Source organism: Acromyrmex echinatior, chromosome 1 (genome assembly GCF_024713525.1).
Source record: "Acromyrmex echinatior isolate Ae372 chromosome 1, ASM2471352v2, whole genome shotgun sequence".
Lineage (NCBI taxonomy): Eukaryota > Metazoa > Arthropoda > Insecta > Hymenoptera > Formicidae > Acromyrmex > Acromyrmex echinatior.
Window position 1 is genome coordinate 27,747,719 of NC_141852.1, and position 24,709 is coordinate 27,772,427.

Here is a 24,709-nt window from a genome sequence, read left to right on the forward strand (position 1 = left end):
AGTTACCGCGTAATGAGATCGTTAAGCGACGCTGGGTACATCGATCACGTGGTACGTACATGTGCGCACGTGTACGTGGCGCGATGTATCGCGAGACGCGAATATTGCGATCTGTCATGTCATACCCGTACGCCGTCAACCGTCACTGACACCAACTGATACCAGCGAACCGACGCAGACAGCACACAGCAGTCTTTAAGTAGTATTTGCAATATTTACGTGATAACCAGATAACACGGTTATCAGCTCTCCCTTCGACGTCGAATTAATTTTTCAAGGAAACTCCACAAATCTCGCGTGTCGATTGGTTTTGCGAGCGTCGCGCGAGACTCGAGGTCCGAGGATGGAACGAAACTTGGTGAAAACATTGGATGACACGTAAGCGTTATGGGATATATAGGTTAAGAAATCTTCTTCGATATAAGATTTTGAATATTTTTGAATTTCTATCCTATAATAAATATTATTATATTGTGAATATTACTCAGGCTCGATTTTTTGTTGTTTTATTTTTGTGTAAAAATTGTATTTTTCTAGTTATGGTTGAAGCAGCGAGTAAAATTGCCACTACAAAACGATCAGTTTAGTGATTAATCATAATTATAGATGCATAATTTTTACATTGTTATTAAATGAGTCTAAATACAAGTTAATGAAAAACTGAGCGTTAATATTATTTAATACATTTGTGTATCTATCTTCGTTTTCTTGAGTATTACATTAATTATTAATCAGTCTTGTATATTTATCAATAAAGTTATTATTGTATCCTATAGGCATGACAAAGAAGGAATCATTGGCTGCATTTTGGCTGATCACGCTGGTCTCTGTCTTGGAGGTAATAAATCGTCAAAAATCCAAATAAAAATTATAGATATTATGAAAAAATTTCAAGCATTCGACAAAACCTGCATAAAATTGTAAACTTTTGTAAAGTTAAGGGCGATGCATCAAGCGACAGTGCTGGATTGATAGCAGCTATAGCGGATCTAGTTGCAAAATTGGAACCGAAATCTGGATCACCAATTATATCGCTTCAAAATGATAATAAGTAAGTGAAATAACAATTTTGCGATATTTCTAAATATAAAATGGAAACTTGCTTGAATTTCAGGCAGTGTATTATACTTCGTAAGGAACCTGTAGTTGGTGCTATATATAAAGACATATCGATTTGAAATAATCACTATTGTATAAGTATGGCTGAAACTTATAATATTTATATCCAAAATGCAATCTTTTTTTTATAAAAAAATTTAAGTATATGCGCGAATTGTTAATAAAAAGAAATTTAATAGGTAAGATATGTCTCTCTCTCTCATATAAGGATTTATAATCAATTTCAACTAGTTGTACGAAAATTATTTATATATTTATATGTATGTGTGTGATCTTTTAACATTTTACAAGATCTTACAATGAACCTATAGTTGATTTATATATTAAATAAAATATTATATTTATATTACACGAGGGTTTAGGATCAGTCACTCTTTTTCTGTTTATTTCTTCTTTCATACCATTTGCTTGTGGCAAGCTGGATTAATTCGTAATTTTCATATAACCAAGACATAAGTACAATCATAAACATTATTATGCCAACTAATAGGTGCAATATTTTTTCACTTGGGAAGAAGTAAGTCTGAAATAATGGAAGAGATTACTTTACCGCTATGCGATTTTAGCGTATACATACATATAAAATTACATCGTGGATACTTTACATGTGATAAATTAGTGGCAAATGCTGCGACAAGTAGACATGTGGAGAACATGGGCTTTGGTACTAGTCCGCGTAATGGACGATAGACTGTGTCTTGGTGTCTCTTATTAATGAATATCACCGAATGTATGATTCTCAAGCCCATATTCACGCAGTTGCCGAGAATAAAGCCGACCGGACCAAACCAGGTAGCAAACAGATACGATGCGCCCAAGAATGTGATCGACTGGTAGACCATGATCAAGTTGCTCTTGTTTATGGTCGCATTGTCGGCTGTTGCGTTAGTGTAGCATTCGGTTACGCCATTGATTCCTAACAGTAACACGGCGAGACAGTGTGCTCTTAGCAATAGAACAGGTAAGGGTAAAATCAACTTTGAGCCGCCGTACAACCAGAGCAACAGACTCGAATAAGACTGACCGAATACTAGAACAACCAAACCAATACATGTAACAACAGAACACAAATGTGTCAACACATTTACACTCTCTTGTACTTTCACCTGAAAATATCATAGTTTATAAATAGGTACATAAAATTTTATGGTAAACATGGAAGGATAGACGCTCACTGGATTCTGATCAGAAATCGTTTTATCCCTTTTCACTATCTGTGTGAAATAAAAATAACCACTATCTTCGATTGGACGGAAAATAAATCTAGCAGCTAGCGAACCCATATTATTCACTATCTCGTAGACTCCCTTAAAGAAAAAATGAGCATCTAATGACGACATCGAAGTATACGCAAGTATCCTAAAATTCGCGAATTATAATATTACAATAAAAAAGGTTTTAAAAAATGAAGTAAGAAAATTGTTTGTAAATTCTTATTTTAAGCAGTAATTTTTTTTAGATAAGAGTTTAAATATGGTTAATTACAAATTTTATGTTAAAAACAGTGACCGTGCATATCATATTATAGTGTTTATGAGTATTAGTGAGCACATACTTGAGCACGCTCATTAATACTATAATACGGCACGTGCGATTAATGGATAGTTGGCTATTTAAACGTAATCTAATTGACCATATTTAAATCATTATTATTTCAAAAATTATTGTTAAAAATCAAAATTTATGAATAACTTTTTTACTTAATTTTTCGAGAACTTTCTTACTACAATATTTTGATTACAAATTTGGGAAATACTCTGTATATTGACACAAACCTGTTCTGTAAATGTTAATACTGGCATTATAGTCATGATCAATCTTTCGCCTTCCGTCAAAATCTGCTTTAAGATTCCTTGCCTAAAGAAGCTCCACGTGAGATTAGTCAACTTCGTATCAAAGTACGAATCCTACGGAGTAACTGTTGTATTTTTTCTTACAAAACGATAATGTAACAATATAATTATAATACGTACATTATTTTCTAGCTGACAAGGTAAAAAATCTTCTATAGTATGAAAGGGAAACTCTCTTATTACATATTCATCGCTGTTATCTTTCAAAGACATTCTTCGTTTCTGTGACCACTTGTTCAGTTTCTTGATATGATAATGAAAATATGCATAATGACTAGTTGTATAAAATATTGCCGCAACAAGTTGAGCGATGCCGAACGCAAGTAATGCGTTCTCAGGATAATATAATATTAGTGGGACAAACGTCGTAGTGCGAATAACGATCATGATCGTATCCAGAATTATCTGGAAGAACAAAGATAGCAGTGAAATACTCATTTCTTATAAAACTCTTATATATCTTTTGTCTATGTTGTCTTACTTTAAGCCTAACGAAGAGAAATGCGCTTGCGACTAATTGAACAACTAAGGAAGACAATTCTATAACACATGACAGTCCAACTGCCCAAACTGCAAACGTGTAGTATGGTGGTAATACCTCTGTGGTGGAGAGCAAGAACAACCAAATATATCCAAATAGGAAGGACATTACAATGCATATGGGTACTCTAAAACACATTAATTAATCCATTTTTGTTCAAAGAGAACAATTGAGTCTCTCAGAAGACAAACTGATAAATTCTATATTTTTCCATAATTTCTTAATTTCAATAACATGATTAGTTTTACAACTTCATCAATTTTTATATGCTTCTTATTTAATGGGGCTAATCAGTATAGTTTCTGAGATGATCAATTATCATGTAACTAAAGAACTAACGTCAGCCACAGTAGATTTATAACTTGGGCCCAATTATGCTCTGCCGTGTTGGTCAGACATGCTTTCACAAATGGTTCGCGTGACAAGAACAGTATCATAGATTCCAATAAGAGTAATCTCACATTAATAACGCCTAAGATTGCCTGGCCCACGTGACGAACAACAAATGCGTTTAGAACAAATGTAACACAACGACAGAATATCTGTGGAAGAAGAGTTTTTTTCTAAAATTTTGTATGATGTAATATTTGTCAATATACAAAAGCAGTGTCTCTAATCAGTATTCTTAGATTAAAATGAATGCTTCAAAGTACTCGGATTGTTTGTAAATAAAACTGCCGGTTTTATCAACGTACCTGAAATACAATGCTAAACGAAGCATTTTCCAAGCTACTCTTCAGGATATTCGGCGGCATTTTCAGATCGATTCGACAGAAGCATGTGTGTGAATGTTTCGAGATTCCCGCCGGGAGACGTAGAGAAACATTAACGTAGCCCCCTTTCCCAGGTTAGGTAAAGTTATGTGAGAGAATTACGATCTATTACGACCACAGGGACAACCAGGATAACGTTCGCCAATCATCTCCTCGGTTTCGTATGTATTACCGAGCCTTTTGTTTGCATAAGATCGATTCTGTCACAGTGGGAAAAGGAAGTGATAACCGTAATTAGCGTGATAACATTTCGTGATCATGACGTAACCACGTCGATATGCGTGGCAATACAGACGATACAGCTGCAGACGCAGACCACGTAGCAAGACAGACGATTATGGGTTATAGATATTTATACGATACTATTTTTCGCTGCGGAGAGAAGCGTCGTGTAAACTGTGTAAACTGAGTAAACTGACCTTGTCGCCCATTGAAGATGATGACTAAAATTCGACTTGTAAACTTCGATTAATTTAATCAGCGATTAATTTATTAATCGTAACTCATAACTATTTTGTTGATATAGATCTATTAATTAGAAAAACAAGTAATTAGGCAGGTTGTATTTAAGTGTCTAATTTTTTATCGACGTAAAATATATATTTCTAAACATTAAAAAGAGTTCACAAGTTCACATACAGGTGGTCTGTTTTCTGTTGCTGCACTCGAACTCTCTTTGACTCTCTTTTTCAACTTTCTCGCTTTCGACAAATTTCAAACATATACCTTTCTCACTTTAAGGTCACAAAAGTGCACACTATTTCAACTACAGAAAACAAACCTATGGATTTGAGCTTATTCTACAATGTGTTTTTTGTTTCCTATTTCTTGTTTTTTTTCCCCTTTACAACCGCTTTATCAATTGTATTTCTTGTTATGTATTTCTTACCTTTCGAAATTTGTTAACTTTTATTTCGGGCGACATAAAACAAAAAGCCAGATAAGGCTCGATTGCGTCAACTTTGATTTTAAGTGAAACTTAAAATTCTTTCTATCTCTGTCTCTTTTTGGCTTTAAAACAGATAGAATTTTAAGTCTCGCTTAAAATCAAAGTGACATAATTGGGCCTAAGAAGCAAAAAGACAAGATGTAAAAAATAGCAAAAAGCAAGAAATAGAAAACAAAAAACATATTGTAGAATAGGAGCTTTAGAAACACTTATGGTGAATTTAATTGCACTACACTGGATCATATTAAAAGCTACTTCATACATAATGTCTCAATGCAGTGATACAATATAATCGTCTTCAACAATGAAATGATACATATATTTTTTTTAATTATTAAATAACGTGACAATATCATTAATAATATTGTTAATCATTCAAAATATTTATAATAACTTTGTTAATTTCATGCAAAGCAGCTTTTATTAGTATACACTGATCTAGTGTTATGCAAGTGATCGAATTCGCTATTAGTTTCTGAGGATTTTTAAAATAATTACTTAACAATATCAAATAATTAATAGAAAAGTAATAGAAAACAAGATAAAACAAAATTTAACACACGGAAACAAACCAAAGTGTTTTATATGTATAGATTTAAAAAAAAACAAAGTAAAATTTAAGAGAAATAAATGAAAAGATTTTGTTTATAATTTATATGTGAATGTTTTTAAATGTTGATTGATGGGATGTGTGTCTAAAATATTTGACACTTTATTTAAATATACCTTATGTATAGTTAGAAATATTATTTTAAATAATTCTGTCAGTTACTGAGAGAATTATAATTGCTGCAGATTAATTGAAATTTGCTCTTAATGATTGATGTTCGTTATTTTTAATTTATGTCGACCTTTCCTGAATGTCCAGGAATAGGATAAAAAAAATATTTTCGAAGAGAATTATTAGCTAATAAACGAGAATGGATTAAAATGATTTTTTTTTATTCGAATGCGTATTTTAAATAGCGAATACTTTTTTTTGAATCCAATTGGATTCAATTAGATTCAATTGGATGCAATTGGATTGAAAAACTGCATTTCATATTAAATTTAAAATTTTGAATTGAACAGTTCATAATGTTGTGTGCACAAAAAAAAGCTAATATTATTTTTAAATTGAAAGGCATAGAGATATGCTCCATGCAATTTGTATAAATAAATAAATAATGCATTCAGAATTAAAAAGTATTCATTTTAACATTCGTGAATTAATATTTCTGAAAATCTGAATCCATTTCAATTAATTTCAATCTTGTTTGTTAAATAATGAATAAATTCAATAAATTGAAGTGTATTTTACATAACTTGTTTTTTAGCAAGATTATTTTGACGATCATTATTTATTTTCGCCAGTGTAAATTAACTATCTCGGTTTTCATTAACTTATTTTTCATTTTTTTTCTAGTTTTAAAAGTTAGAAAAAGATGAAGAATAAATTAAACCGAAATTAATGTTAATATATATATATATATATATTGGAGAAAATAATAAGTATAACAAGATTTCAATTCAATCTCAGATAAACGTACGATCATCTTTTATCTAAATTAGATTCTGTTAGTTTTGTCTTTGAGTATTATTATCTTCGTATGAACGATAACATCGCGTAAACATGAACGTGCTGATAATTTTTATGATTTCATTCGCAACGATATTAACATTGAGAATGACGAGTCACTGCATTGTTATAAACTTGCCGAACATTTTTCCAAAAAAAAATTATCTTATAAACGCGTTTTTCTTTGCCTCTCGTCTTTTTATAGGTAACTTTTTTCTTACTGTTCAAAGTCTATGCATACAATTTATTACTCTGTCACAAAAAAGAGGGGAGGGGGGGGACGGGAGGACACGAGAGAGAATTTAAGAAAGTAAAATAGAATATTTAAATGAAGTATGGCATCACGATTCACTAATGTGATAGTTGAGCAATTTATGTTTAAGTGCTTGAAAACCGATTAGCTTGAAATGCGAGTAGCAAATTGCTAATGTGAACGATTTTTTGCAACAGGATTACGTAAAACAGGAAATGATTTTATGACGAAGGATGGTAGAATCAACAAACATTAAATCGCTTATCTCACAGAATCTCACAGAAATGAAACGTGTACGTGACGCAGTGACAGAAAAACAATATTATAATAATGATATTGATGTGATATAAAGCGATAAGAACGCGGTCCAGTCTAAAAATTATACGTGTACAGATATAGACAATTATATACAAAAAAAATTTATCAGTAAAATAAAAAAATCTACGAGAAATATTTAATTACAACTTAGAAGAATAATTTTTCTTGATTCGTAAAATACTTTTATCACATAAACATTATACATACTTTGAATAATAATAAAACAATTTTACATGTAGTTTAAACACTTTTTTAATTTCCGTGAAATAATTACGGATAATAAATGAATGATGCAAGAATGGAAACATGTTTTAAGAGAGAGATTTATAAATGAAAAAGAGGAGCATTTAAAAAATTTGATTTTTGGCAAAAAATATACAGCAAGAATGTACATGAATATTTATAAATCATGCCATATGCAGATGTTGCCAAGCGTCAACTTTTTGTATTACCAAGAAAAAAAATGACAATGTTCTCAGGAAAATCAATAAAATTTCGAAAGGAAGATATATCTTTCATTCTTTCTTGTGACCGTTAGAGGATCCATTTTTCTGGAATAGTTTTTAAATGATTAAAGCTTGAAGCATAACTGACAACGATAATATTTCGTTAATATAGGAATAAGGATTTTCTTTACTTTGTTTTTCTTGGGTGTCATTGTTATGATAATTTTCGGTTTCCGTGAAGAAAAAAAATACAGGAAAAAATGTAGGAATACAAATGGTCGCAAAAAGATAAGATTGTACCCTTCTTTCCTGGGTATACAATTCCATGAAGTTCCTTTTTTTTCAAGAAGAAAAAGAAATTCTCTAAAAACACTCCAAGTTTTTCAGGTAGTAAAACTCTGAACTGGTCAAAGAGGAAGGAAATTGCACGAGAACGTTAACAAGGACGGATGTACATTTTAGAGAAGGAAGGAAAGAGTCAACGGGCTGATCAGCTGATCGCCACCACACTGTCCCTACAATTTGTGCAATGGCACGTGATATTTTTTCGAAAGTCCGTAGCAACCGTGATGTCAGGTAATAAGAAAGATGCCCCTCAGAACATTCACAGAAGGAAACGAAACTCTCAAGTCGACGGACGTTCCTTAATAGTGAATTTAGGAGAATTTAATCGCGCATCGAGAAGTGTATATAAGTGTATATCAAGAGGCTGCGCTGTGACACAAAAGGCATACAATGTCGTATACAAGCGATTAAAGATTAGTAAGACGTCACATTAGTGGATTAAAAATATTTTATCGGGTTTAGTTCAGGCAAGATCACATGTTATATTTTTACATTTTTCTAACACAAGATTATTTCATGTATGGCAGCCTTTACAGTATATCGAGATGGTGCGCGCTCGGCAAGATCGAATTTGCTATACGTGCGACCGCGACTGCGACCGCAGTGTTTCCTCATAGTAGGATTTCCGTTGACGTCCCGTTCATTGTACAGTTATCGTATTGCCGGGTATTATTTAGACAGCACCGAGGTAGTCGCTGCAGTCAGTGTAGTCGTGAAGTCGTCGTTCACTCCGCTCATCGCGGGTCGTGGTCAGTCGGACGGTGCAAACGGAACGGAAGGGAAGGGAGCGTCCGGGTCGCGTGGTGTATATTAACTTGTGCCGTTCTCGATGGTTCTCGATGCTTTCGCGTAAATCTGATGAGTAAGTGTCACGCCGGCCTGACGTGAGACGTCACGCCACCGTCGTTCGATCGGTCCTAATGGCGAATTCTCGCGTCGCTAAACGCGATTTCTTGGCTCAACGTGACGTTCAACGTGACGTCTGACGTGACGTTTAATCGTCGACGGGGTGACGACGACGCGACTGACGGTCGTCAACAGAGCATCGTAAAGTAGTTGGTGCATTACAATGAGCGCGCATTCAGTGGACTCAACAGTTGAATGAACGTTCGCTGTTATTGGTATATTCTTTTAGATCATCCAATCAAAATTTTAGATCTAGAAGAATACATCAATAGCAGCGAGCGCTCACTCAACTGTTGAGTTTGCTGAATGTAGCCAATCTTCTTTTGAAGATGCTTTTCGCAACGAGTGCCTTGAGAATCTTATCAATGTGTTGTAAAATGCTGCTGACAATAGCTCGGTGAACGTTAAGAGTAGTCGACGCGATTTGCAAAATGGGAGCAATGCCATAATAGAAGATTGATCGCTTAGATAATTAATTATTAGTCGTACGAGTTACGTAACGATATCGCGCGTCTACGCTTATCGTTTGAATATAGCTATAATGAATAGAAGGGCGCTTTCATACTCGCGCGTGTAATCAAAATATAAATATTCAAACGTTTAGCACGGTCAATCTACTCGTTGTTTTGATATTGTAATGTTTCAACAGAAACTGTATTTATATATTATCCGGTGAGGTATTATTTACAATATAATTATTACGGGATTTTGTTTCAAGAAGATAAAGTTGTTATGTAGAATTGCAAGTTAAATAAGAAAAAGATTCTTATTTTCGGTCAAAGCGGGTTTTGGTGCTTGATATATGCAAATTTACACGAATATTTTTTTCAATAAAATATATACAATAAATAATAATAAATGACTAATGATAAAAAAAACCAGTTAAATTTGTATTTAATTCAATTCCAATAAGTATATATAATATGAAAGAGCAGATTATATACGACAATAAAACGATTTAAAAAATGGATAAAAATGTACATATATCATGAACTTGTGTGACGTTATTTATGTAAATATATTCCTGCGTTTCGTGTCATGTGTATTTCATATTGTGTGCGCAAATGAAAAAGATGATCTTTGACTTCTGGCTTAAAAATAATTCTTTGCATCTAAATGATTTAAAGTTTTAAATGCTCTCCACATTTGGATTATGAAAAAAAAAATCGTTGATTATTAAAAGAAATATGAATTGTATTTGCATAATGTTTTCAACATAATATCATAGAAGTAGACACATGAGATATTTTTCCTTTGAAATTGTACTTACAAAATTGTTTTTAAATGTATGTATCTTTTTCAGCGAATACATTATTTATCATCACAGAGGGATCTGCAGTAAACTATTCTATTCTGAGCAATGAGTCCGCAAAGCCATAAGAACAATTTAACTCCAAAAGACATGCAGTCTAACGGATACTCCAATACCATGACCAAAGAAGCAAGGAATCATTCATCTCCTTGTGAGTCAGTGGATTGTATGTGTGCTTAGATTGCCAATTTTTTACTTTTTATTAGATATTATGTTATTTGCTGCATCGTTTGCAAATGTGTTTGGTATTTTATACCTTGCGTCATGATTATAATTTTTTCAAATTTTTGCATATGAAAATGAAATGATTGACTATATCAGACCTATCCAATTTGAACTCCGGAGCCGAAACACAAAGCCATCGATGCAAAAAAATTCAATATGAGTAAGATTTCATGGACTGTAAAGTATTGATGAGCGTCGCTCAGACACATATCACTTTACAGTCAATACTTTGAAATCTTACCCATATTGATTTTTTTGCGTCGATGGTTTTGCATTTTGGCTCCGGAGCTCAAATTGGACTCGGATTATATAATATAAATAACTAAGCAATGATCTAAATCAATTCAAATTGAGTGTAGTGTCCACGCGATATACTATTTACTGTATATACCTGCAATATTTTCAATGCTTTATATTATATAACTATTTGCAAATATAATTACATCGATAATTTAATCTTTAAATTTTTTCAAATTTATTTTAATGAAAGGCTGACTAAATTATTATCAGTACATTAGTATAGTTCATTTTATCATCAATTTTTAGCTAAGAACAGAAGTCGAAACTAATGAAACTTTAAATACTATATCTGGAAAAGACTATATACATATAAACTGGAAATACTAATACTGTGTCTATTATTATTATTGTCTGTATTTAATACTGTAATCTAATATTATGAATATTCAGAATATTGTATTTGAATGATTATGTGCATTGGGAATACTGCATCTATATATATACTGTACGAAGTACAATTCTAACGCTACGAAGAGTTATATACGATAATTATTTTATCGCATGAATATCTATACTACCGGCTTGTACATCACTGCTTAGTTTTCTCTAATAAGTATCAAATATTGAATTTTGTTAAGCTAAATAATATTCGTAACAAAATAGATGATGCTTGTGACAAAAATGTTATCTTTAATTCGCTTGATTGTCATCTAAAAGAATATTTGTAATTAGATAATTCTTTCTTACTGTATATATATTTTTATATTTTGCCACAATTTTCTGCATGACATGCCATTATTAATAATCACATTTCTAAAAATTTAATCTCACCATTTTTGCAAAATTGTGCTTTTTTTTTTAATTTCTAGTGATCATTGATTTTTTTATAAACATAAATTTTTAACATATTTTTGCACAAATTACAAGATAAAATAATCGTAAAATATTAATCATAACATTTGTGTGTTTCACGGGTTTTCACGGGAAACCTTGCAGTCCACTTCATCAGGACGAGGAGCAGTCTGATACTGTATCAGGCTGCAAGGCTCACGAAACATTGGCATTCCAAGAATGGATCTAGACACAGAGAAAACCCGCGAAACACACAACAATTATATAGAAAGCACCCACTTGGAAGTCTCAAGAATATTAATCATAACATTATTGTTGCAGCAATGCCTTGGTTTGGAATGGACATAGGTGGTACATTATGCAAATTAGTATACTTTGAGCCAAAGGATATAACGAGAGATGAAGCAGACGCAGAAGTTGAGATATTGAAAAATATTCGTCGATATCTCACTAAAAATTCGGCATATGGAAAAACTGGCCATCGTGATACGCATTTACAAGTAAACATTATTAAATATTTAACTTGTACTTTCTACAATTTATTAATTATATAAACTTGTTGTTTATAAATTAATTTGACGATTGTTTCAGATGGATAATATCTGTATTAGAGGCAGACGAGGAACCTTACATTTTATTAGATTTCCCACAAGTGAAATGGGAAATTTTTTAGCATTAGCAAAATCAAAAGGTATGGCAAATCTTGTGACTACTGTTTGTGCCACTGGGGGTGGTGCTTTTAAATTCGAAGATAATTTTAAAAAGGTTTGGAAAATTATCTATCTTTGCCTTTGCCTTGTTATAATTAAGTTTGTTCGATTTGCTTACACTTTTTACACTCAGAAACTTTGCTTTCTCTTTTTTTCAGCGCCAAATATATATCTATCTCATTTTAAGTGTAAAAAGTGTAAAAAAGTGTAACCAAGTTGAACAAACCAAATTGCAACATGATAATTATTAAAATAATGAAATATCTTTGGCAGGAAGTAAATATGAATTTGGCAAAATTTGATGAATTAGATAGTTTAATACGTGGGATGCTCTACATAGAGACCACGAATCCACATGAATGCTATTATTGGTCGAATCCTACCGATGACAGCAAATGCCAAAAAGTACCCTATGATTTTTCTGAACCATATCCTTTCTTGGTAAGAGTATATAAAAATATTTTTTATTGTGCGTTTTTAATTGATGAAATTACTGATTGATTATTTTCTACAGCTCGTTAATATAGGCTCCGGAGTAAGCATATTAGCTGTATATGGACAAGAAAATTTTAAAAGGATATCTGGAACAAGGTAAATTGCATGTATGTTGTATTTTGTAGTTTTAAGATATTTATTATGAAGTAATATCAATACATTTTTAATTATAGCTTAGGTGGTGGTACATTTTTGGGATTATGCTGTCTTCTTACTGGATGTAACACTTTTGAAGAAGCAATAGAATTAGCAACAGGCGGCGATAATACAAGAGTGGATAAATTGGTTAAGGATATATACGGCGGTGATTATGGTCCTTTCGATCTTCCTGGAGATTTAGTTGCGAGCAGGTATATACAATTGTAAAGCAATTATTAATTCTTATTCTAAGATGTAATTTCGTTATTTTGATTCTTATTTTGTATCCCCTTTTTTATTATTTTTAGTTTTGGACAAATGAATTCCAAAGATCGTAGAAATACTGTCACAAAGGAAGATCTGGCGCGTGCAACTCTTGTTACTATCACAAATAATATTGGTTCTATCGCGCGTATGTGTGCTGTTAATGAAAAAATTGAAAGGGTAATAAAAATATATAATTGTTATATATATATTAGGTGTAATAAAAAGAAATCCATTATTTTTACTACACTAATATATATATATATATATATATATATATATATATATATATAATATAATATAAAGTAGTTATATATAACAATTTTTGTTTTTAGGTTGTATTTGTAGGAAATTTTCTCAGAGTAAATCCCATATCAATGAAATTGTTGGCCTATGCTATGGATTATTGGTCTAAAGGAACTTTGAAAGCACTGTTTTTGGAACATGAAGTAAAAATCTAACTAAAAGTTCATATTTAAAAATACTATTCAGATATCATAGGATATTATATCTTGATTTCAGGGTTATTTCGGAGCGGTGGGATGTTTATTACAATTTAATGGCGAATCGAGCTAAACAATGGGGAAATAGTCATATAACATGTAGCATTCCATATGACCAACTTCGCAGAACATTTCTTGAGTGAGCAAGATTATTCAACATAATTATATTTATTTTTGTTACATTTTTTTTCAATTATTCATAAATCTACAATTTATTTGAGTAATCATTTATATTAATATGGAAAGCCTTGATATTTATGTGGTAGGATTAAGAGTATATTTGTCAAGTGTCATTGTATAATTTATCACTATTTTAATGTAGAAAAAAATAATTGTCAAAATGTTTTTAATTTTAGTCGGAGGGTAATTATTTTGCTATAATTGTTTGATTACGAGCACAAATCTAACACAACTCAGCAAATAGAATCTGTAAAGGACCAAATCCAAAAGGATTAAGGATAGTCTCTCCTTCCGATGTTTGTTACATGCCGCATAGACTAGTTCTACCTCATAATTTATATTGTAAAATTTTTCTACAAATGTGCACACAAATTTTTATGTATGTAATATGGTAATCATTATTACACTTACACATCTTTTCTCTTCGTAAGTTTATAATCGAATAAAACCATTGTGTAGCAGTAAATACTTTCGCACTGATTGTTAATATTAGTAATTTTGTTGTTATTGCATGTTACAAGGTGAACCTTTTAAAATGAATTTTTAATTGAATATTAATATAACTTTTTTATGAAATTATTATTCATGCGTTTCTGATAGTTGCATAAATTAAGAATTTTTTATATCGCTCCAGTGAAATCACGATTTGTAATAAAAAAAATATACGCTTCCGTCAAGATAGTGATATGATGTAATACATATTGGAAGTTGTTGAAACCCGCAGCTAACGCTAAATATTCACAGAAAGTTGCAAATGTCGATGAAATGTTCAGAATGTGAATACTTTTTATATATTTCATAATAAAATTGCGAGCGAGCGAGCAGTGCACATCTTCGCCGACAGAGGACCGCGACGAAGAGCATTTATTCGTAAACAAAAATCACAAGAAGCAGCGCAACACTTCGTCTGTGAAAAGAGCCCCAAAATTGGGCTCCGAAGTGAAAACATATTAAATGTATTTTCCAAAGTAAAATTTTGTGGAATATATATATATATGGAACATTCTTAGAATATGTAATGAAATTTTTAGTCGACATTTGAATGTTTCTTTTATCATAAATACTATTCAGAATATTTTGGAAAATATTTTGGATTCTTGGAATGTTTTTTGGGGATTTTAGGAATATTTTTTGAATATTTAGCGTTTGTGCCGAGAGATGTGTCAAACATTAAATTTTGTTTTTGAGAAATTTTGTGATGTAATGTAAATGAATAAAAAATATAATTGAAATATTGATACAATAAGTGATAATCATATTGATATTATTATAAAAAAATGCGTACACACATTTTAGAAAACAATAATCATGATATATTTATTTTCTATTTGAAATGTGACAATTAATAAATCTTTGGAGATATGTTATTTATAATTTATCGAGTAATTTAATATTACCATAAGCATATCCTTATACAAGCGAATAGCTTATTTTTGTTGCAATTGTGGAAGCATGCCAAACAAATCTGAATAAAATATCATTTTAATATACAATGAAAAATGCGTATGTATATCCATACTATTTCGTATTACTTACGATAAAAATAAAATTTTGTGATAAATTAAGTAGCTAACAAAATAGATACAAAAATATATTCTGAATTTATTAGTTTCAATAATATATATGTTTCATATCGTATTATAATGTATATTTTGCAAATATTTCATATTTGAAAAGCATGAAAGTCGCATGAAAACTGCATATATAAATACTTAAGAAAGAACAAGAATACATGGTGGAAATTATTTCCACCATGCAAGAATACAAGACACGGTTACTTAGCAACATTCTTACAAAACAGTGCCACTCTAAATGTCAAGCAGACTGATTTCTACAGACATAAGTCAGCTGTTGCGAGACTATAGATTTTGTAGTGATATCATTATTATTATTCATTACTTTTTTTATACATTTTTTATATTTTTGAACAGATCAGTACATTATATAAATCTTTTTACATCGATCTTTTTTGATACCAATAAAAATGGTAAGTTAATTAATCTTAATTAACCTATTATAAGTTTTTTTTTACAATAGATCATCATTATTTGTATTAATATTAATATTATCAATTTTTATCAGTATTTTATTAATACATACTTTTTTACAAGCATTTTTATATAATTCCATGTATGGTTTTTTTCTATTCATTCTATTCTTTCATTTTATATCATTCTTATCTCTCAATTATTTCTGAACTATGTGTGTTAATTGTTTAAAATTGATAAAAAGGGTCCTAAAAAAGCGAAAGGGAAAGTGATAGATCAGGTCGAAGGGGTAGATACAACAAAAATGAATAGGGAACAATTAGAGATATATGCACATAAGATATTGGAAGAGCTGGAACGAGAACGGGAGGAAAGAAACTTTTTTCAACTAGAAAGGGACAAACTACGAACTTTTTGGGAAATTACGAGGCATCAATTGAATGAAGCACGTGCTGTAGTCAGGTACTTTACCGATAATAAATGACCATTTGAATCACTGACGAATGTAAATGCGTTTAAAATTCTTCAGAAATAAAGAACGTGAGAAAGAGGAATTAGTAGAGAATCACGAAGCTGAACTCAAATTATATAAGCAGAAAGTGAAGCACTTGATGTATGAGCATCAGACTAATTTATCTGAAACCAAAGCAGAGCATCTAGTTTCTCTTAAATTGGCACAAGACGATCATATTGTGCAAGAAAATGAGCTTATTAAAGATAAAACCAACCTTAAAAAAGTACAGAAAGAGCAGGAATTGGCGTACATGAACGAAATTCGCGCATTAAAAGCGGTAAGACACAAAATCTCTCTTTCTCTCTTTTTCTCCCTCCTTCCCTCTCTATCTTTCTTTATATGTACGTATTTATTAAATTGTAATTGAGAAAAAAATCGCTCACTTTTATACATATGAAATGCAGCATAATTCAGAGGAAATGAACAATATGATAAAAAAATTTGAGTCTGAAGCAGTAGAATTGGAACAAAAATATGAACAAAAATTAACAAGCCAATATGAGTCCTTAATATTGAAACATCGTATGGAAATAACTGAAGTAGAAGAGAGAAAGAACGCGCAAATTGCGAATTTGATAAAGAATCACGAGAATGCATTTACTGAAATGAAAAATTATTACAATGATATCACTCTGAATAACTTATCGTTAATTAAGAGTATGAAGGTGAACCTTATAGTTATTATAAATTTTACAATTATAGTCACGGAAAATAAGAATGAATAATTTTTCAATTAATATAGCATATCTTTTAATAGGAACAAATGGAAATGATGAGAAACAATGAGGAACGTATGAAGAAACAACAACGGGAATTAACAATAGAAAATAAAAAATATTTGATTGACTTGAAAGCTTTGCAAGAAACGATTACCGAACTTAATCGTCAACTTGCAAATTACGAGAAAGACAAGCAATGCTTAGTTGTTGGTATTTAAAACATATCATTATATAATAGCGTTATGAAAAACTGAATTAATAATTATTACAGAACACAAAACGAAGATTATCCGCAGTGATGAAGGATTTAGAAAATTTAAAATGGGAAAATGAAGTTCTCGAGCTACGTTTTGAAAAAGTAAGATATTTAAACATATAAAAATAAGATATTTAAACAATACATATAACATTTTCGAAATATACATATACTATTTCTTATAAAATATATTTCTAATATTTTATTTAGTGCCAATCCGAAAGAGACGAGTTACATTCTAGATTTGTGTCGGCTATATTTGAGCTGCAACAAAAAACAGGTTTAAAGAATGTACTCTTAGAAAAAAAATTAGAAAAGTTATCGGATTTATTAGAGCAACGTGAAGTGCAGATTAGCGAAGTGTTAGCTGCTGCTCAATTAGATCCTGCGGCGGTGATTAATATGAATAAAAAATTAGAGGTATACATTAAATACAATCTTACCACAATTATGTGAATTAAATACGAATATGATAATAATGCAATATTTCTTTGTAGGATATGCTCAATAGAAAAAATACTGCAATACAAGACTTACAATATGAATTAGCGAAAGTATGTAAAGCACATGACGATTTGTTAGCAATTTATGAGAGTAAATTGCAAGAATATGGAATTCCCAAGACTGAACTTGGGTTTCAGCCTCTAAGGATGAAGACAATTGGTACGAAATTGAGTTTAGGTCCAGCTGGTCTCGTTACCGCAAATCAGTAATACATTTTAAAAATATTTATATATAATCGATTTGTGAAAATTTTATGTCTTGTCTGAGAAAATTGTGTTGACAAGTGTTTTATCATTATTTTTTATAGATTTTAATGAAAGAGATAATAAGTTTTTAGTAAGCCATATAATTTGATATATATTTAGCACTGTATAGGATATTTGATAATACGCGCATTTTAATACATCTAGCGATGGAAAAACCTGAAATGTTATTTTTGAATAGATCGATATATGTACAGAATTTTTTGACACAGAGTATTTTTATTCTGTAAAACAAATACACTTTAGCTTATGCATTATGTTTTCAAAAATTACATAAAATTATCACAGAGAATGTACAGAGTAGATCGTATTATGCCTGAAAGTTGTATAGCCTCAGTAATTATTCAACATATTCATGCTTTTGTCTCTAATCATATTTCTTGTCGCAATTAATGTTGGCAATGAAAAATCTGATATATAATCAGCTCATATATTTTCATTTCTATTACTCATTGCATAACTCCATTTTATGCTCCAACATCTTGTTAAATATTCAACAACTGGCAGGCACAAATACATTGAAAACATTCATATATAGATATTAACATATAGATATTAGACACTGACTATAGTCTAACTTGTAAAACACTGTAAGTCAAATACATCAGGTCACATGGTTAATAAATTTCACTGGCTTTATGTAAAATATTTCCCCATTCGTTTCTCACGCAATAATAGTAATAGTCTGTAAACTTTTCCATTTTATAATACTTTACGGTTAAGTGAAGAAATAATTTATCATTTGCTCACAGATTTGTAAATATTATACAACACTTTGTATAGATATAATTTTATAATACATATATAGATGTGTGTGTATATATATATATATTATACATATATATTTATATATATGCTTATGTGTATATTAAGAATTTTGGCACAATAAGAAATAGAATCACAGTTGAAATCATTGTACATTATAAGATTTACAGATGGTTTTGTCAATATGTCGGTTTTTCGTGTCTGTGAAGTGTATGTTATACGCTTACTACGATATGAAATGCACGTTGAAATGTGTAATCAATCAAACTTGAAACCCCACAACTAGGCTCTACTTATAGAAAATTACACAAATTATGAAATTATGAAATAATATATAAAAAATCCAGATTTTGGAAAAGATTACGCGAAATACTAAGAGATTAATCGGATATAATTCTGAGCACTGTAAAATTTAGAATTTATCTGTACGCGTGTTTTTTTTCTTTGAATTAGGCTCGTTTGGTTACCACCTTATCTGGAAAGAACATCCGATCTACGCTTTTTTTCCTTTTTATTAAATTTTTACGGCCGTGTCAAGTATGTATCAGAGTCGTAGAAAAAATAAGCTTCTGTTTTAATTTTAGATATTAGTGGTCCATTGTTCCATTGTAAACCTTTTCCTCGAGTTCCTTGAAAAATTTGCTCGCTACATTTATAAGTGCATCGATTTCTAGCTTGTGCGCACATTAAATTTAAATAAAAGCGTAATATATGCTTAATATAGTTAAGCAGTATGACGCATTTATATATATAAAATTTGATGTGATGTAGCAACACACTTTCATTTAATTTTACTACTAGCGAGATACTTACGCATTTGTATAATAAATAAAAGGAAAATATATGAGCATATATATTATCTAGATAGGAGAAAGGCAAGGTACACTTTCAAGTAGTTCAAAATTACCATATTTGCATAGGTAGCAGATGTAAATATACAATGATTATCTGTATGTAGCTTATACACACTTGGTCTGCGGTCTGATAAGAATTGTATTAATTAATTTAAACACTGAATTGCAAATTTTGTACTTTACTGGTATTGAAAAGGAATCATAAGTTTACGGAAACTTGTAAATTAATTAAAAGTTTCCAAGAATAATTTATCGCCTTTCGAAAAGATTATGTATTACAAAAAATGTGCGCATACGATGTAACATAAATGTGTTCTGTTTGCTTTACGGATTATTTGATTTTTTTCGTTCAACTCATTATCCTCCAATTTGGTAGAACGTTAGCAATCAATGTAGAAAAGTATGTTGTTACATTGTAAACTACGGTTTCGCCGGCGGCCAAAATAGCTCCAAAGGAGCCATAAGTACCGTAATCTATTATGCTATGATTGCATGCGGACAAGACCGCCAGATCTTTCCCCGGACCTTTGCCATCATTTTCTGATACAAAGCTGATTCGGTGACGTTTGCTGCGCAAGTTATACTTGCACCAAGCGATATTATCACTCGTTATTACGAAGATTACGTTGTTGTACTTGCCAGCGAAGTAATCCATCGCCGACAAGTAGTAACTTACCGGCGCCGGCCGCGTTTTCAACTTCTGCCAAAGGTAATCTACATAGTCGGTCCTGCGTACGTGTACGCTGACGTAGGTTGGCGAGGACAAGTTGAATTTTTCCGCCACGCGTTTCAATACTTTCTCTGCATAGATCCTTAGACTCGGTTTAAATGTAAATTCTCGTCGTACGTCATCTAGCCAGACCAGTATCAAAGACCAGTAAGCCGCATGCCTGAAAAAAAAAAAAAAAAAAAAAAATTAATTTTTATTTAAATATATTTTTTAAAAGATTAAGAGAAACTTATTGTTTTTTTGCATAATTTTATTTACGTATTTATTTCACGGTAGTTTGTGCTGTGAAATCTTAAAAAATACTGACCTAGGTATTATGATATTTTGCTCCGTACTATTCCACTGACTGAGCGAATTAACCATCTGGCCAACATCTAGAGTACATCTACCGATGTAGCTGAGTGGCGGGATGCTGAGGTTTTCAAAGTGCTCTTCTAGGGTCTTGAGAATGCAACGCGGCATGAATGGCTCTAGGCCGGTTCTCCGGGCGGTTGCCCACACAGAAACGTACTCCCAGATCTGGTTACCCAGTCTACCACCTTGCATTGCCGAGACTATGCCATATTTGGGACAAGGATTGTTGCGCAATTCTGACGCCGGTATACGGATGTTGTTCTTCAGATTCGTACGACAGAGTGCTTGCTCGTACGCGGAGATCTTCATGTGATGTGCCGGCGGGGTCGACGTGTACATGGGAAACAGGAAGACGTGGATGCAGAATACCACTAACACCGCGAGGACTATCGCGCTCGCAAGCACATGCTGCTGAGCATGACTCATTCTCTCTGCTAATTTTGCGCCACGCAAATTTTCAACGACGGGATGCTGTTTTTTTTTCTCTATCGTTCACTTTTTCTCCCTCACTCTATGTATTTGCTTTCTACCCTCTTGTCACTACTTTGCTCTGCTTCTCGCTTGCTCTGCCTCTACTGGTCGGTCGCTCGCTTCTCGTGCTAGTCCGGCATTTCGTATCTACAGGTGTGCCATGTCCTTTGCTTTCCGACGTACATCTTAGCAACAATAAATGAGCGATTAATGAGCGATAAATATATAAATACAATACTTTAGGACAATATTTTAGGATTACTTTAAGAATATTCGAGCACATATCGTTTAAAATAACGTATCATGTTGAATATTACGCGTTATTTTAAGATTATAATGTCGAGACATAATTATGTAATGTAGAAATAATAAGAACAGAAAATTATAGAAATCAGTTTTTAATATGATACGATAACGATATGAATTCATTTCAATCTTTTTATATTTTTAAGAAATATTTCTCACAATGGGAAGCGTTAAATTATATATTCAGAAATTTTAATTACATGAAATTATAAAAACCGCATCATCAGGTCTGAAGCTAACACTCTTCCATTTATTAATTGCACTTCATATATTTCGTTTTAAAATATCTTACCCTTTGTCAAGTACTTAATCAATATGCGCATAATCGCTATCCATAGAAATGTGTCAAGTAGTTTAAACGTAATTTAATTCGTTTCTCAAACAAATTAAATTATTTCTTCTTCGGATAATTCTCCAGAAAAAGGACATGGCTAACACACAATTACTATGCAAAGCTCGAGTAAAATTTCATGCAAGTAGCGCTTTTGACAAATATATATATATAATATGTCGGCTTCGTAATTGTAAAAAAATTAAGTAAATCATATTGAGACGGCTAATGATTTATTGAATGCGATTTTCGATGTAAATCATGCAATAACTTGTCTTTCGCAACTAATATAGCAACTATGTCTAAATGATGTTAATAAGTGCATAATTAATACGGAATGATAAGTGGATGAAAAGAATATGCGGGACATGAAATCCCTTACGGCATTCTTAAGTTTTGAAAAATGAAACGTATCATATCGTCATATTTGATGACGTAAATTTTCTATCTCGGAAATTCTAAAATATGAAGAAACTCTACTTGGTACATTAATCTTCCGTAGTCCAACCGGAGCTTTGAAGACTCGAATTTTTAATTTTAAATTATTTTTGGCTCTAATTTTGACCTGTCTTATTTAAGTTATTAAATTATTTTGTCTCAAATTTAGATATGCACAAAAAAAGTAAAAAGTTTTGGGTCATTAAAATTTTTTCAGATTTTATTATAATTCAAAGACACTTTGAAAAACATAATCAGGCACCAGTTGGATTAAGAAAGCAGTGAAAAAAATGTTAACCCACGGAGAGTTAAACAATATTACGAAACTATGAGACATAAATGATCCTGGTGGCTTAGAAACTGCTAGAGCGATTGAAAGAAAAATTTCATGCGTATATGAGAAATCCAATTGCACACTAATTGTCAAAAATTATGATATCTTTCATATCTCTTTTACATCGTGCTATCGATCTTTCGCAATTTTTGAATATATAAAATTGCGCACCGCAGTTAATCGTGTTGCATCCCCTCATGGCAAACATTAATCTTCTCATGGAAAATCTGTAAATTTGTAAAGTCGCACATATGCATACTCATTCAAAGTTCTTATATCGCAAGGATAAAAATTGCGTGCATGACACACATTCTCCTCTGCTATCAAAGCGACGTATGCAGCTCGTCGAGATCAATCGCGGAGAGTCGGAGACCTTCAAGAAACGCAATAAGTGGGTCTTATATTCAATGTTACAAGTCTCTTACAATTAGTTTTCTGTGCAACATGTCTTCTATTTTTCTTCCTCTCACGTTTAAGACATAATACAAGAATTACAATACTTAAAGTATTTTCCAGCAAGTAACACAGTGAATTATTGTTTGTCAATATTAAATAGAAATGAAATGATCACTGTGTCTCTTGCTGGAAAGCATCGACACTTTATTCGCTTTAATCGCGATAAAGCGAGAACAGGATAGTGATAATACTTTCAATGTCTTCGCAACCAGCTTCTGCTCTTTTAAAAAGCTCTCGCTCTCCCGGCGCGAATTTAGCTCCAGGAAGCTTGACCTCCGTGATGTCGAATAAACCTCGTGAACAGAATTCTCTACTCACCTGTTCCAGCGAACTCGGCGCGATTCGCGACGCACAGGTCGAGCCTCGCAATCAGCCGCGGGTTCGGTTCGCTCATGTTTGCCCGGCACGAACGCTTGTTGCACCCCCGGCCGTCGTAAATCAGTCGTCACCGTCACCTTCGCTGTCGCCGTCCACGCTCCGCGGCAACCTTCAGGGCGGCGACGCTCACTTCACGTCAATCGCCTCGCGCGCTCCTCCTCGCTTCCTCTACGACGTAGCGACACCCGGAATAGTTTCATGCACCGTCTGGCGCTGTCCAGCTCGAACGGGGGCAAGCTGCCGTCAGTGCCATCCTTTCGTCGGGGATGATTTCTCCCGGGGGTGGCGAGCGTGACGTCATCTACCCCACACAGCCGCCACAACCGGCGCCGTGATACGTATAGATTTTTAATTTTCTGTTGGCGCCTTTCCGAGACCGCCATCTGCCGTCGTCGCCCGTCAGTAATTTGCGCCTCTCGCGCTCCCACGAAGTATCGCGAAAACATCATGGAGTTGAAAGCATATAACGGCACATAAATAGAGGAAAGTCACCGACTGACATACCACCCCCAACAAACGAGAATGAATTAAAATGGATTGAAATTTTTTTCTATCCAAATGCATATTTTAAATAGCGAATATTTTTTTTTATCCAGTTGGATTCAACTGGAAGATTCAATTGGATGCAATTGGATTGAAAAACTGCATTTCCTATTCAAAATTTTGAATTGAACAGTATTCATAATGTTTGTTGTGTGCACAGAAAAAGCTAATATTATTTTTAGATTGAAAGACATAAAGATATGCTCCATGCAATTCCTATAAATAAATAAAAATGCATTCAGGATTGAAAAGCATTCATTTTAACATTCGTAAATCAATATTTCTGAAAATCTGAATCCATTTCAATTCATTTAAATCCATTCTCGTTTGCTGGAACTTTGTTTTTAAATAATTAATTTCTTAAATAAAAATAAAAATAAAATTTTAAAAGTATGAGTACAAATTAAAAAGTGTCTTCTATCAGATAGTATAAGCAATTTTTATAATATTACTCTAATCTCGCTTGGCCGATGTCGCGCGCCATGATCAGCATAATATTCGAGCTGTATTCGACTTGGTTTGCGA

At 32.1% G+C, this 24,709-nt stretch overlaps 5 protein-coding genes across 15 annotated transcripts; 3 read left to right on the forward strand and 2 right to left on the reverse strand.

Annotated features, from left to right (window-relative positions):
* The first annotated feature begins 73 nt into the window (after positions 1–73).
* On the forward strand, positions 74–1,302 carry Lamtor5 (Late endosomal/lysosomal adaptor, MAPK and MTOR activator 5). The gene is made up of 4 exons (XM_011059725.2): positions 74–378; positions 777–838; positions 937–1,051; positions 1,115–1,302. Exons 1-4 carry the CDS (start codon positions 344–346, stop codon positions 1,176–1,178), a joined length of 276 nt encoding a protein of 91 aa, XP_011058027.1. The 5' UTR covers positions 74–343; the 3' UTR covers positions 1,179–1,302.
* Positions 1,303–1,350: 48 nt separating this feature from the next.
* Positions 1,351–4,342, reverse strand: LOC105148169 (man(5)GlcNAc(2)-PP-dolichol translocation protein RFT1). The gene is made up of 8 exons (XM_011059715.2): positions 4,209–4,342; positions 3,853–4,055; positions 3,454–3,640; positions 3,093–3,377; positions 2,895–3,026; positions 2,295–2,426; positions 1,725–2,225; positions 1,351–1,642 (listed from the first exon to the last, which is right to left on the reverse strand). The coding sequence occupies exons 1-8, from the start codon at positions 4,266–4,268 to the stop codon at positions 1,484–1,486; spliced, it is 1,659 nt and encodes a 552-aa protein (XP_011058017.2). The 5' UTR covers positions 4,269–4,342; the 3' UTR covers positions 1,351–1,483.
* Positions 4,341–14,446, forward strand: fbl (pantothenate kinase 3 fbl). Of its 11 annotated transcripts, XM_011059716.2 has the most exons (12): positions 4,341–4,447; positions 8,198–8,386; positions 10,365–10,539; positions 12,012–12,190; positions 12,282–12,455; positions 12,674–12,841; positions 12,915–12,991; positions 13,069–13,245; positions 13,342–13,477; positions 13,633–13,746; positions 13,820–13,939; positions 14,157–14,446. In XM_011059716.2, the coding sequence occupies exons 3-11, from the start codon at positions 10,422–10,424 to the stop codon at positions 13,871–13,873; spliced, it is 1,197 nt and encodes a 398-aa protein (XP_011058018.1). In that variant the 5' UTR covers positions 4,341–4,447; positions 8,198–8,386; positions 10,365–10,421; the 3' UTR covers positions 13,874–13,939; positions 14,157–14,446. The 11 variants fall into 11 exon arrangements, with proteins under 11 accessions (XP_011058018.1, XP_011058023.1, XP_011058024.1 ...); XM_011059721.2 differs by lacking the exons at positions 4,341–4,447; positions 8,198–8,386 and adding an exon at positions 8,405–8,622; XM_011059722.2 differs by lacking the exons at positions 4,341–4,447; positions 8,198–8,386 and adding an exon at positions 8,405–8,572.
* Positions 14,447–15,627: 1,181 nt separating this feature from the next.
* Gas8 (Growth arrest specific protein 8) lies at positions 15,628–18,870 on the forward strand. The gene is made up of 8 exons (XM_011059714.2): positions 15,628–15,967; positions 16,213–16,430; positions 16,498–16,759; positions 16,887–17,147; positions 17,240–17,407; positions 17,473–17,559; positions 17,668–17,877; positions 17,955–18,870. The coding sequence occupies exons 1-8, from the start codon at positions 15,965–15,967 to the stop codon at positions 18,168–18,170; spliced, it is 1,425 nt and encodes a 474-aa protein (XP_011058016.2). The 5' UTR covers positions 15,628–15,964; the 3' UTR covers positions 18,171–18,870.
* Positions 18,424–24,560, reverse strand: LOC105148166 (galactoside 2-alpha-L-fucosyltransferase SEC1). The gene is made up of 3 exons (XM_011059713.2): positions 23,582–24,560; positions 20,881–21,583; positions 18,424–20,733 (listed from the first exon to the last, which is right to left on the reverse strand). The coding sequence occupies exons 2-3, from the start codon at positions 21,351–21,353 to the stop codon at positions 20,193–20,195; spliced, it is 1,014 nt and encodes a 337-aa protein (XP_011058015.2). The 5' UTR covers positions 21,354–21,583; positions 23,582–24,560; the 3' UTR covers positions 18,424–20,192.
* Between the last annotated feature and the right edge of the window lie 149 nt (positions 24,561–24,709).

Bases quoted from the DNA above. Each gene is read 5' to 3' on its own strand.
- Lamtor5 (XM_011059725.2), top strand. From the start codon at position 344: ATGGAACGAAACTTGGTGAAAACATTGGATGACAC. The intron at 379-776 runs GTAAGCGTTATG...TGTATCCTATAG, and splicing joins GTGAAAACATTGGATGACAC to GCATGACAAAGAAGGAATCA. The intron at 1,052-1,114 runs GTAAGTGAAATA...CTTGAATTTCAG, and splicing joins TCGCTTCAAAATGATAATAA to GCAGTGTATTATACTTCGTA.
- LOC105148169 (XM_011059715.2), bottom strand. From the start codon at position 4,268: ATGCCGCCGAATATCCTGAAGAGTAGCTTGGAAAATGCTTCGTTTAGC. The intron at 3,641-3,852 runs GTTAGTTCTTTA...AATGTGTTTTAG, and splicing joins ATAAATCTACTGTGGCTGAC to AGTACCCATATGCATTGTAA. The intron at 2,427-2,894 runs GTTTGTGTCAAT...TTTTTCTTTAAG, and splicing joins TATTAACATTTACAGAACAG to GGAGTCTACGAGATAGTGAA.
- fbl (XM_011059716.2), top strand. From the start codon at position 10,422: ATGAGTCCGCAAAGCCATAAGAACAATTTAACTCCAAAAGACATGCAG. The intron at 12,842-12,914 runs GTAAGAGTATAT...TATTTTCTACAG, and splicing joins CTGAACCATATCCTTTCTTG to CTCGTTAATATAGGCTCCGG. The intron at 13,246-13,341 runs GTATATACAATT...TATTATTTTTAG, and splicing joins GGAGATTTAGTTGCGAGCAG to TTTTGGACAAATGAATTCCA.
- Gas8 (XM_011059714.2), top strand. The intron at 17,148-17,239 runs GTGAACCTTATA...ATCTTTTAATAG, and splicing joins CGTTAATTAAGAGTATGAAG to GAACAAATGGAAATGATGAG. The intron at 17,408-17,472 runs GTTGGTATTTAA...TAATTATTACAG, and splicing joins AAGACAAGCAATGCTTAGTT to AACACAAAACGAAGATTATC.
- LOC105148166 (XM_011059713.2), bottom strand. From the start codon at position 21,353: ATGAGTCATGCTCAGCAGCATGTGCTTGCGAGCGCGATAGTCCTCGCG. The intron at 20,734-20,880 runs GTCAGTATTTTT...TTTTTTTTTCAG, and splicing joins CAAAATATCATAATACCTAG to GCATGCGGCTTACTGGTCTT.